Source organism: Rattus rattus, chromosome 11, assembly GCF_011064425.1.
Source record: "Rattus rattus isolate New Zealand chromosome 11, Rrattus_CSIRO_v1, whole genome shotgun sequence".
Classification (NCBI taxonomy): Eukaryota; Metazoa; Chordata; class Mammalia; order Rodentia; family Muridae; genus Rattus; species Rattus rattus.
The window spans coordinates 93,285,953-93,297,554 of record NC_046164.1 but is presented as its reverse complement, the minus strand read 5'-3'; the positions used below and the strand labels follow the sequence as shown (position 1 = coordinate 93,297,554).

General features: G+C 41.2%; 1 protein-coding gene across 1 annotated transcript in view; it reads left to right on the top strand.

Moving 5' to 3' along the window:
* The first annotated feature begins 5,535 nt into the window (after nt 1-5,535).
* Pus10 (pseudouridine synthase 10) overlaps nt 5,536-11,602 on the top strand; it is a 52,460-nt gene continuing 46,393 nt past the window's right edge. The window contains exons 1-2 of the mRNA XM_032917020.1: nt 5,536-5,835; nt 6,297-6,383. Of these exons, the coding sequence (XP_032772911.1) occupies nt 5,551-5,835; nt 6,297-6,383 (372 nt within the window). The 5' untranslated portion in view covers nt 5,536-5,550. The remainder of the gene's footprint in view (nt 5,836-6,296; nt 6,384-11,602) is intronic.

Genomic DNA, 11,602 nt, shown 5'->3' with positions numbered 1-11,602 from the left:
TTCAACGTGTATGTCCTTTTAATGTTAACATGATTGAGGAGTCACGATTATTGCTAGGTGAAAGGGTTTGCAGCTTTGATTATTAACACACACACACACACACACACACACACACACACACACACACACACAGGACTTTTGTTTGAGTTGTTTGAAACCTTATCAAATTACTCAGAACAGGTAGTTTGGTAATTCTTAATCAGGTTTGGGAACTTTTCACAGCCCGGAGGTGGTGGTGTGTTGTTTACTGGCTTTGCATGATGCCTTTATTCTAGTGAACTATGGAGAAAGAGCAGTCTTTATGCCAAAAGGAAGAGCCTAAATTTGAATATTGTTAATTAAATCCAGAGAAGTTTCACTATGAAGTGTCCTCTTAAAGAGCTTACAGACTTGTTTTTTAGAGGGAGATGTATTTGTTTCTCTTTTTACTTAAAGGTTAACTCTATATTTATTTAAAGGTTAATTCTGTATTGAATCAAATATTTGATGTTAATTAACAGAAACAGGAAAAAATAAAATAACCACCAAGTTTCTCTGTTAGGGGACTATGAAGATCTCTCCTCCCCTTATTTCTCTCTAAAGTCTCACTCTGTATGTAGCCCAGGCTGACTTTGACTTTATTTAGCCCAGGTTAGCCTTGAACTCATGGAGATCCTTTTGCTTCAGCCTCTTGTGTACTGAAGTTATAAGTGCGAGTCCTCATACCTGGCAAGAAGATGCATTTTTACATAATTATTTCCAACTCCTCATAGACTCTTTATTGGACATTAAATTAATAGGTTAAGTGAACTGATAGAGGGATTCTGAAACTGAAATAAATACTTGATCACACAGAGTTTCTTGACTTTTTTTAAATAGAGTATATCCCCATATTGTAAGTACTTTCTTGAAAGGTTTACACAGGCAACCCTGAGTGGTCCCAAGTCCTGGTATCTGAAAGTTCGTAATGTCATGTCCAGAGCAAGCTTGGCTTTCTTTGTTCCTCTCTTCTATAACCCACATAATCACATAGTCAAGTTCATATTTTAGAATATAGATATGACAAGCAGTATTTGTAGAGTACAAAATAGAATTTTTCAAATGACAGCTAGCCTTTCTTTCTAAGGACATGTTTGTCTGTGGCTGTGAAATGCTGAAACTGCTTTCGTTTTGGTTTTCTCTTGTAGTTGGGCTGTTCAGTATGTTCCCACTGAAGGAGGGGAGAACAGGCGTGTGGCCCAGATGCTGCTCCAGGTCTGGCACCTGCAAAGATGCATCTTCAGATTCTCGGTATGGATCTTCCTAGGCCCTTACAAGCATCCCATACAAAGGTATATTCTTTTAAATTAAAGGGCAGCTTTTTGTGGAATCAATGTCAGTCACTGTAGCTTTGAGTACAGCGAGCAGCCTATAACTCCACTAAGAAGGAGGATTAGTAGAATGATTCCTACAGAGGTAATCTTGAAACTGCAGTTACCTTAAAAATTTGATGTAGGAATAAAGTTGGTTTCAAGTGACTACTGTTGAACAGTGTAGAGAGGGACCTTTGGTGGGATTTTATTTTTTTGCTATGTTTAATATTTGTGTAGATATTTTATAAAGGGTATCTAGACACAATACCACAAGATATTGCTTCTCACATACATTAATGCAAAGCAACAAGGATGGGCAGGGCATAATCTTGATTCTTCTTTTAAATAGAAAGTGAGGTTGGTTATACTTTTTAAAATTGAATTTTTCTCTATTTATGATATGATGTGAGCACTTCTCTGTGTGTGTGTGTGTGTGTGTGTGTGTGTGTGTGTGTGTGTGTGTGTGTGTGTGTGTGTTGGCGTGCATGCGTGTATGTTTATAATTGGTTCTCTCCTTCCATAGACTCGGAAATCAAACAGGTCATTAGACTTGTATGACAAGTGCTCTTACCTAACACTGTATTGCCTGGGTTACCAATCCGTTGTTGTGTCTTACCATTTAAATGTATGTGTATATGTATGCTTGTGCTGGGACAGAACCCAGGGCTTCACGTGTGCCCTTACTCTGTCACTGATCCACGTCACCAGCCTGCCGCTGGTTTCACTCACTGAGGAGATATGTTCTGAGAGATGTGTCCTGAGATGACTCTTTGCTTGTGTGAACGTGATGGAGTATACTTAGGATGGCTGCAGGATATGAGGCTGTGTAATCTAAGGGTCCACCGTCCATAGCTGTGCAGTCTGCTATTGTCAGGAGCATTATGTGATACCTGGCTCTGTGGGAAGCCTTTAAAGGCAAGTGCTTATTGAGTCATTATTCCTGAAACTGGTAACATAAGAACCCTTAGATAGAGTCTTTAACATTTACATTAATACATGGAGAGCTGTGCTGTTGAATAGAATACTTTCATATAAAGTACATAACATACTTGTGACATATGGTTGAACTAACAGTACTTGTATACATGTGTAAGTAAATAAATATACTCATACACTAGTTTTCTATTTTCAAAGTTGCTAATAAACGATGTGGCAGTTGCTATCATTTTTCTGTCATTGTGTTGTTTCTACTATGTTAGAAATAATAATAGTGCCTAGTGTGTGTCTAGTATTGCTACGTGTCAGGCTTTCGTTTAATCATTTGTAAGTACATGCTGTGATTGTCTCTATTTTCAGATGAAGCAACTGAAACACAGAGAGGTTAAGCAGCTTGCCCAAAGTTAAACAGCTATTAAGTGAGGAAGCTAGGAATTGAATAGTGTGTCTGAATCCAAAGCCTAGAATTTGGAGCTAGAAGACGTGGATTTGAATCTCAGCTCTACTACTGTACAGCTTCAGTTTACTACTCTGTGCATGGGAATGGTGACACCTTCTACTTCACTGGACTTTAAGGGATGATATCAATTATTAAGTATGTGCAAGCAATTGGAAACCAGTAATGGCACGTAGGCAGTCACGGTTGCTGTGTGCAAATGCTCAGCTTATACCCAGCTTTGTGTAACCTTTCTTATATGCTCTTTGCACACCCCCCTCTCTTACACACACACACACACACACACACACACACACACACACACACACACTATATATATATATGTATGTATATGTATATATATGTATATATATATTTATTAGATTCAAAATATGTATAAAACTGGTAGCAATTTTGACTTGTAATATTCTTTGTGAATAAATATAAACAAAATATTCAAAAGCTTTTCTGAAATGTTTTAAACTTTGTTGTGCTTCATTCATATAGCTAGCTATATATGAGTACACACATGTACATACTATCTTATATATGAACATGAGCACACATGTACCTATCTATCTCATATAGCTGAACATGAGCACACATGAACATACTATATATCTCATATAGCTAGACATGAGCATACATATGTACATATTATCTTATATAGCTAGACATAAGCACACACATGCACATACTGTCTTATATAGCTAGACATGAGCACACACATGCACATACTGTCTTATATAGCTAGGCATGAGCACACACATGTACATACTATCTTATATAGCTAGACATGAGCACACACATGCACATGACACACACATGTACATACTATCTTATATAGCTAGACATGAGCACACACATGCACTATCTTATATAGCTAGACATGAGCACACACATGTACATACTATCTTATATAGCTAGACATGAGCACACACATGCACATACTGTCTTATATAGCTAGACATGAGCACACACATGAACATACTATCTTATATAGCTAGACATGAGCACACACATGTACATACTATCTTATACTAATGTTACAAATGTTAGCAATTAACATTCGTGTGGGTCATAATATACCAGTATGTGTGTATGCATGATGCTTGTGAAAATTGGAGTGCTTGCTAATCAGTCAACAACGTTTGACTGAAAAAATGTTCTCCAGTTAGTGTAGTCTAACTAAATTTGAGTGGATTTGTCGAACAACTGAAAAGTCAAACTGGCTTGATGTAGTAGAAGCACAAGGAAAGCAAAATGTTTTGCTGGGTGGAGTGGCAGAAGCAGCAGCCTTTGAAAGTGGATCCTTGTTCTTGTATTCAAATACACAGATGACAGAAATTAGACACAAATGTAGACCAGGGCTGCTTTCGCTTAATGCATATAAATAGAACATAATTATAGCCCCAAATTTTAGTACTACCAAATCTATGTATTTTGGTAAATTGTCTCAAAAATTGTCTTTGCTTAATCAATCTCTAAATGATAAGATTTTGCGTTAACTCGCACTATGCTTAGGACGTTGTAAAATAACTTAGCAAGAATAAAAATCAGCTATATCTGCCCCCCCAGGTGTGTGTGTGCTCATGTATAGCTATATAAGACAGTATTTCCATGTGTGTGTTCATGTCTAGCTATATAAGATAGATAGTATGTACATGTATATGCTCATGTATAGCTATGTACATGTGTGTGCTCATTTTAGCTATATAATATGTACAGGTGTGTGCTCATGTCTAGCTATATCAGATAGTATGTACATGTGTATGCTCATGTATAGCTATATAAGATAGTATGTTCATGTGTGTGCTCGTGTCTAGCTATATAAGATGGATAGTATGAACATGTGTGTGTTCTTGTCTAGCTATAGAAGATAGTATGAACATGTGTGTGCTCATGTCTAGCTATATAAGATAGTATATACATGTGTGTGCTCATGTCTAGCTATATAAGATAGTATGTCCATGTGTGTGCTCATGCCCAGCTATATCAGATAGATAGTATGTACATGTGTGTGCTCATGTCTAGCTATATAAGATAGTATGTTCATGTGTGTGCTTATGTCTAGCTAATCAGATAGATAGTATGTTCATGTGTGTGCTCATGTCTAGCTATATCAGATAGATAGTATGTTCATGTGTGTGCTCATGTCTAGCTGTATAAGATAGTATGTTCATGTGTGCTCTTATCTAGCTAAATAAGATAGTATGTACATGTATGTGCTCATGTCTAGCTATATAAGATAGTATGTACATGTGTGTTGGATTCCTAGAAAGCCAGTGCTGTACTCAGTTGGTTACTCCTCAGTTGATATGGACCCGCGATGTGTGAGCCCCGTCCGACCTGTGAGGCCTGCGATTAGTCTTCATTACATCTTGTTTTGAGACAGTGCCTCATTGGTAGCCCTGGGTGGGTTGAACTCAGCAGCTATCTGCTGCCTCTGCCCGAGCCTGCTCTGTGGGCTCTAGAGGGCTGGGATCTGTGGCATGCAAGGCAGGCAGTCCTTTCATACCAGTGCTCAGAGGCAGGCAGGCCCTTTGTGCAAGACCAGTGACATCATCCATTACTGGTGACTCTGAATTTATTATTAGTGTAGTTAACCCATGCACTAATCAAATGCCTACTGCATATGAATGTTTTTCCAAAAGAATTTCATAAATCAGTGAAGCTAAAACCCTAACTTTAAGGAGAAAGGTTCCTCAACAAGATTACAAATCTGGCTGTTGGTTCTATTGGGAAGGTCAGTCACTACTGATTAAACAAAGCAAGCAAACGAAAAGGGGGTCATGGCTCTTGGCTGACTTTCATGCTTCATTGTGAGACCCTCAGAGCCACTTTAAAATGTCATTGCTTTTTCTCTTACTAACTTTTCAGGAGTTGCTCGATGATCTACAAACATTTCTGGGATCTGAGAACCATGAGTTAATCCTGGACGCTCCAGACCCACCGTTGAAGAAGATTCGTCTACACGAAGATGGGGTTGGTACTTTGAGTGCAAATGGAGAGGAGGGCGTCTCTGTTACTGAAGATGAAAACATGGCGGCCACGAAGCCTTCAAATTGGAGAGTGTGCAATGTTTGCTTAGGGATTCTTCAGGGATTCTGCGAGAAGGACTTTATCACAGAGGTAAACATCCATTCCTCAGCAGAGCTGTGATGACAGGTGGGGTCAGCCGTAACCGTTCCTGAACACCACCGTTCACGCCTGCTTGCCTTAGTCCAGGGGGGTCACTAACATCTCTTCATTAAAAAAGGCCAACTATTCTGAAATTGTTGTATCCACATACTGCAGAATTAATAAAAACTGACATCCAGTGTGTTATCCTGAAACTGCCAGTTGTGCAGGTCACTTAACCTCAAGATGTTTATGACAAGCTCGAGCTACTCAGATGTGGATGTTTCTTGATTGCCTTCGTTTGGGGCCGAGCTAGAGATTGGCCTGGCAAGTGCAGCACCGCTGAGCCTCAGCCCCCGACTCCTGACTGAGTGCCAGGAAGCTGTCCGGTGTCGGCTCCTGGAGAACTTTCATTATTAGAGCCCCATTTTCAGAAATTCTTGGGGGTTTACCTGTTTGTAATACTCTTCTAGGTGTGCCAAAAGGTTGAAGCCTCTGGGTTTGAATTCACCAGCGTGGTTTTATCTGTGTCCTTCCCACCGCAGCTGTCTGTGAGAGAGGTAAGGTCATTGCACACTTCAGAGCGTGTGTGAAGTGTATGCTAGGGATTTCTAATTTCTAAAAAACAAAAATGGGGATGCAAGCTCGGTATAAAGGCTCAGACTTGTAACCTCAGCACTGGGTGTGGAAGCAGGATAGTGAGGAGTTTGAGGCCAGCCTGGGCATGTTGTGTGTGCAGAACCAAGGCTGCAGTGTTGCATGATGGGACATGAGCAAGCATGGCCAGACGTGTCTCGGATTAATTACACAGGTGATTTTGAATTAAGTTTGGTTGTTGCACATTCAGACACTTTTACCACTGTCAGTTTTTTCTTGTAACCCCTCCACATTCAATTATATGACACCAGATGTGGTTGTCACCCACAGTTTAAAAGGCTACATTGATAAAAATCACATTTAGCTAACAGTACATAATTTGAGAACTTTTTATTTGAAGTGTCTTCTAGATACAGGTTCCTAAACTCTCAACATATATAAGGTTTATTCCTAGGTAGGCATGGTGGCTCCTGCCTGTAATCCCAGTATTCAGGAGCTGGGGCAGAGGGTCGCCAGGTATTTGAGCCTAGCCCAAAGAGTTTCCCAGACACTGTCCCAGAGATTTGTCTGTATTTGGTCAGGTTGGGCTTAGGAATTTGCATTCTAAACAGCAAACTGACCGGTGCTAGTATTACAAAGACTACACTTTGAGGAATTAATACTCTTAAGATTCTTTTTATATTTCTATTTTGCTTTATTTGTGCATATGCGTATACGTCGGCGTGTGTGAGTGTGTACCTGTGTAGAAGTCAGGACAACTTGCAGTAACTAATTCTATCTTTCTGCCGTGTGGTCCCAGGCATTGAACTCAGGTCATCATCCTTAGCAACAGGTCCGTTTACTTGCTAAGCCGTCTTGCCAACTCAAACTTAAGAATTAAAAAACATATCTAAATATATTCTTGAGGGTAGGGAGAAGGGCTGTAAACTTTGGACAGGTAAATTTCAAACAATGCAAGGAAAACTGGTAAAAGCATCTGCTAAAAGGTATAAGTTTTAGGAAGCTCAAGGAAAGTAAATTTAACTCAAACCAAATTATAACCAATAAAAGAAAGTTTAGAGAAAAATCCCCATAAAGAATTTGGAAGCATAGGCCTTATGGTGGTAGTTTACTCCTTTAATCCCAGCACTTGGGAGGCAGAGGCAGGAGGAGCTCTGCTCGTTCAAGGCCAGCCTGATCTACAGAGTGAGTCTAGGACAGCCAGAGCTGCATAGAGAAGCCCTGTCTCAAACCCTTCTCCCTGCTCTAGAATTGGGAAGCCGGGTGTGGTGATTCTCACCTGTAAGCTGAGCACTTGGGAAACTGGGCGGGATGATTGCTGTGAGCCGGAGGGCAGCCTGGACTAACTATATAGGAAGAGTAAAGATGAGGAGTGGGTCTGTGACCAAGACAAGAGGGTCCTGAATTCATCGTAGGTGAGAGAGAGAGAGAGGGAGAGGGAGGGAGGGAGAGAGAGAGAGAGAGGGAGGGAGGGAGGGAGAGAGAGAGACAGACAGACAGAGACAGAGAGAGAGACAGAGAGAGAGAGGGAGGAGGAGAGAGACAGAGAGAGAGGGAGGGGAGGAAGGAGCGAGAGAGAGAGAGACAGAGAGAGACAGAGAGAGAGAGAGAGACAGAGAGAGACAGAGAGAGATAGAGAGACAGAGAGGGAGGAGGGAGGAGGAGGGAGGAGAGAGACAGAGAGACAGAGAGACAGAGATAGAGAGACAGAGATAGAGAGACAGAGATAGAGAGACAGAGAGACACACAAAGATAAAGATTGTTGGGTGTTGCCCAAATTGAACAGTCAAGTTTTATTTTTCAAACTTGGAATTAGTTATAAAAAAGAAAAGAAAACCAAAATCAAAATAGAGTCACATTAATTCAAATGTAAGAGGGAGGCTTAGCTCTGTTAGAACTGCAGCCGAAAAACTAGACCCCCAGTCAACTGCTAACGGGTGAAGAGTTGCTGAGGGAGATTTGTGTTGTTAGGACAGGAAACTAATGAAACAGGAGACAGCCCTTCTTGGAAGGATGTTCATGGCTGAAAGCTGGGTTCTGAAAACCCTGCTTTGCTTCTAGCCTTTCTGCCAGGGAAAATGGGATCTTCCTTAAAAAAAAAAAAAAAAAAGAACAATGAACAATCAACGTCTGGGGAGAGTGAACTCCCTCTTTCTCCCTCTCCCTCTCCCTCTCCCTCTCCCTCTGTCACAGCTTGAGGCTGCACACACTCTGCATTCTCTTGCGCTCTCTGCTTTTTTTTATAGCGGTTTTATTTTCTCAAACTCCCACTCTCATGCACACCTCTGTTCATTACCCTTCCATTCTCACACACACACCTCACACACATCTCACACACACCACATGCACTCTCCTTTCACTTACACACACACAATCTTCATACACACCTCACATTCTCTCTTCACTCATTCTTCACATGCTCTTCTCATGCTCTCTCACTCGCTCTCACATTCGCTCTCCACAAGCTCTCTCTCATTCACTCTTCACATGCTCTCTAGCCTTTCTCTTGCCCCAGTCTTTTATTGATAATCCAAAAGCAGGTAGAAAAAAGACATTGTATAATCATTGCCAAATAAAATTCAAAAGAATAACCACATCCCGCAAAAAACTAAGAATTACAATTGTTCCCCAAAGTTTCAAGCTTCCCCTATTCCCAGGCCTGTTGCCAAAATAATAATAATTGTAAACTTATCATTATTTAAACTTTAACTTTTAACTTATTATACTTCAGAGCTCAAAGCTCTGAGGTCAGCTACTTGCATTCTCCTAGGAAGCTCTAATGATAAATGACACAGGCAAAGCTGCCAGGCAGTGGCCAGCAAGAATCGAGTTAACCCTTAGCTCAGTGGTTCCGCTAGCTTTCTGTTCCTTGCACACAAGGACTCTCATAAGAGTCCCAGTATTTTGACTTAGTTTACTAGTATATAATTTTATATATTCTATACTTCCTTATCCAGGAAATACTCTCAAATGTTATATAAAACTTATTTTCTAACTTCAATAACTTTTTCCTTTCTTAAGATTCCAATGTTGGCTCTAATTCATTTTCTAATAATTTTTTAATTTCTTTGCAAGGCAAGCATTAATCTGGAACTACCATTGTGCAGTTATTACATTGTTTCCAAGATGAGAACACACAGCATGCACCTGGACCATTAGGGCTGTGCTGTGCTGTGCCCCCTATGCCTCAATTTCCAATTGTTTAAGAATCATAACATCAAGGAACATCTAGTTTCACAGAATTCACCAGAGAAGAAGGAGAAAGAAATAGGAAAGTCAGATATAATAGAATGGTTATGCACACCAAGGCCAACTGAAAGGCAGTCACGCACAAATGAAATCCATGCAGCCGCTGTCCAGGGCTAAGGTCAGGAGAAATGGGAACAACCAGTTTTTACAAGGAGCTGCCATGGGCTTCTGAGATGTCTCCATCCTGGCCTACTGCTGGCAGTCCGTGTCATCGTATGTTGTCTCCAGCACTGGGGGTCCTGCCTGGCTACAGGAGGTGGCCTTTTCAGGTTCCATATCCCCAATGCTGTAAAGTTCACCCCCACTGATTCTTGGGTGCCTCCCTTATCCCAGGTCTTTGTCACATCCCGTGAGAGGTGCTTCATGGAATCCCTGTCCAGCCTGTGCCTGGCTTCTCGCCTAAGAGTCTCTTGTCTTTCTTGCTTGTTTACTCTTCATCTAATCCCTGGTGGGCTGAGGGGGACCTTGTGAGTCTTGGGACTTTTGTGAGTTTTCTGAGAACTGTGAGGTTACTGTTTCTTTTAAAATATTTGGGAGGGGGGAAGAGAGAGAGAGAGAGAGAGAGAGAGAGAGAGAGAGAGAGAGAGAGAGAGAGAGAGAGTAGCATTTGTCACAGTGTGTCTGTGGAAGTCAGAGGACAGCTTACAGTAGTTGGTTATTTCCTTAAACTATATGAGTACTAGAGATCAAGATGGTTGTCTGGCTTGGCCACAAATCCCTTCAGCTGCTGAGACTTTTGCCAGCCCTCCTGTAAGTTCCATGAGCCTCATGAGTGTCGTGCCCCTTCTATGAGAGGATATTTCAGCCTAGAGGAAGTGGCTACACCATATGCTTCCCTTTCTGCTGGTGTTTACCCTCTCCTGCCCCTTCTGTGATGTTCCTGGGGCCTTGGAGGGGAGGGCAATGTAAGTGGTGACTATCTTCCGTGTCTGACTGAGCCTTGGGTACTACGCCACACAGTAGACAGTTATTCTCAGAAATTGGCTGGCAAGTCTATGCAATTGCAACAGGGACATTTCCTGCCTTCAGTGAGGCTGCGAGCAGCAGTCTGGACGTAAACATGTGTTTGGAAGTCGTTTCGAGAGACACATAACTATTTAATGAGCAGTGGCAGCTCTCCATTTTAGCCTGTGACCTCCTCCATCATGAGCATTTGTCCTGGGCTGCAGCATTGTTCCCGGTTCCTCCCTGTGCTGTGGGCCTAATCCAGGTAGACTTTGTTGCTGCTGTAAAGCCACACCTCAACATTGCTATCTAGGATACCCCAAACTGAACTGGGAAAAGTCTTGCTGATTCTTTGAGGTTTATCTTAACCAGCTGAGTCCAGCAGAGGGCGATATTGTACTTTGGTTCATTCCCATCCTCCAGCTAGTGTATGCTGACCCCTTTGCTCACCCTAGTGGCCTTAAATGAGTTACAGTGTGTCATGAATGCTAGACTATACGAAGCTCCCTCTGCTCCAGGTGCCTCTGCTATGGTATAGTTGGGGTTTTGTTTGTCAGATCCAAGTATTTCTTGTCTCTGTGCTTTCCATTAAATATTCCCAATTAGTCAAGAGTAAAAGTACAGCACTTTTTTTTTTACTTAAGAAATTATCTTTTCTTAAAATTTCATAAATTAGTATTTTTAAACATTTGTTTTATTTAAATTTGTGGTCTCCTTACCAGTTCAGATCTGTTGATCTTATTTAGGGTCTGAAGAAAATAATGGGTTACTTTGTCCTAAGAATGCACATACTCACTTGGCATAGTGTAATTCTTAACCCAGCAGTCAAGAGGCTGGGAGGATCGAGAGTTCAAGGCTATCCAGGGCTACACAGTGATAAAACAAACAAAGGAAAAAGAACTAGAAGCACATACTCGAAGTCTTGCATGTATTTACAGATCCTTGGGTTTTTCTGAGTTGGATTCTTTGGTAAAATCGTCCTCTGTTA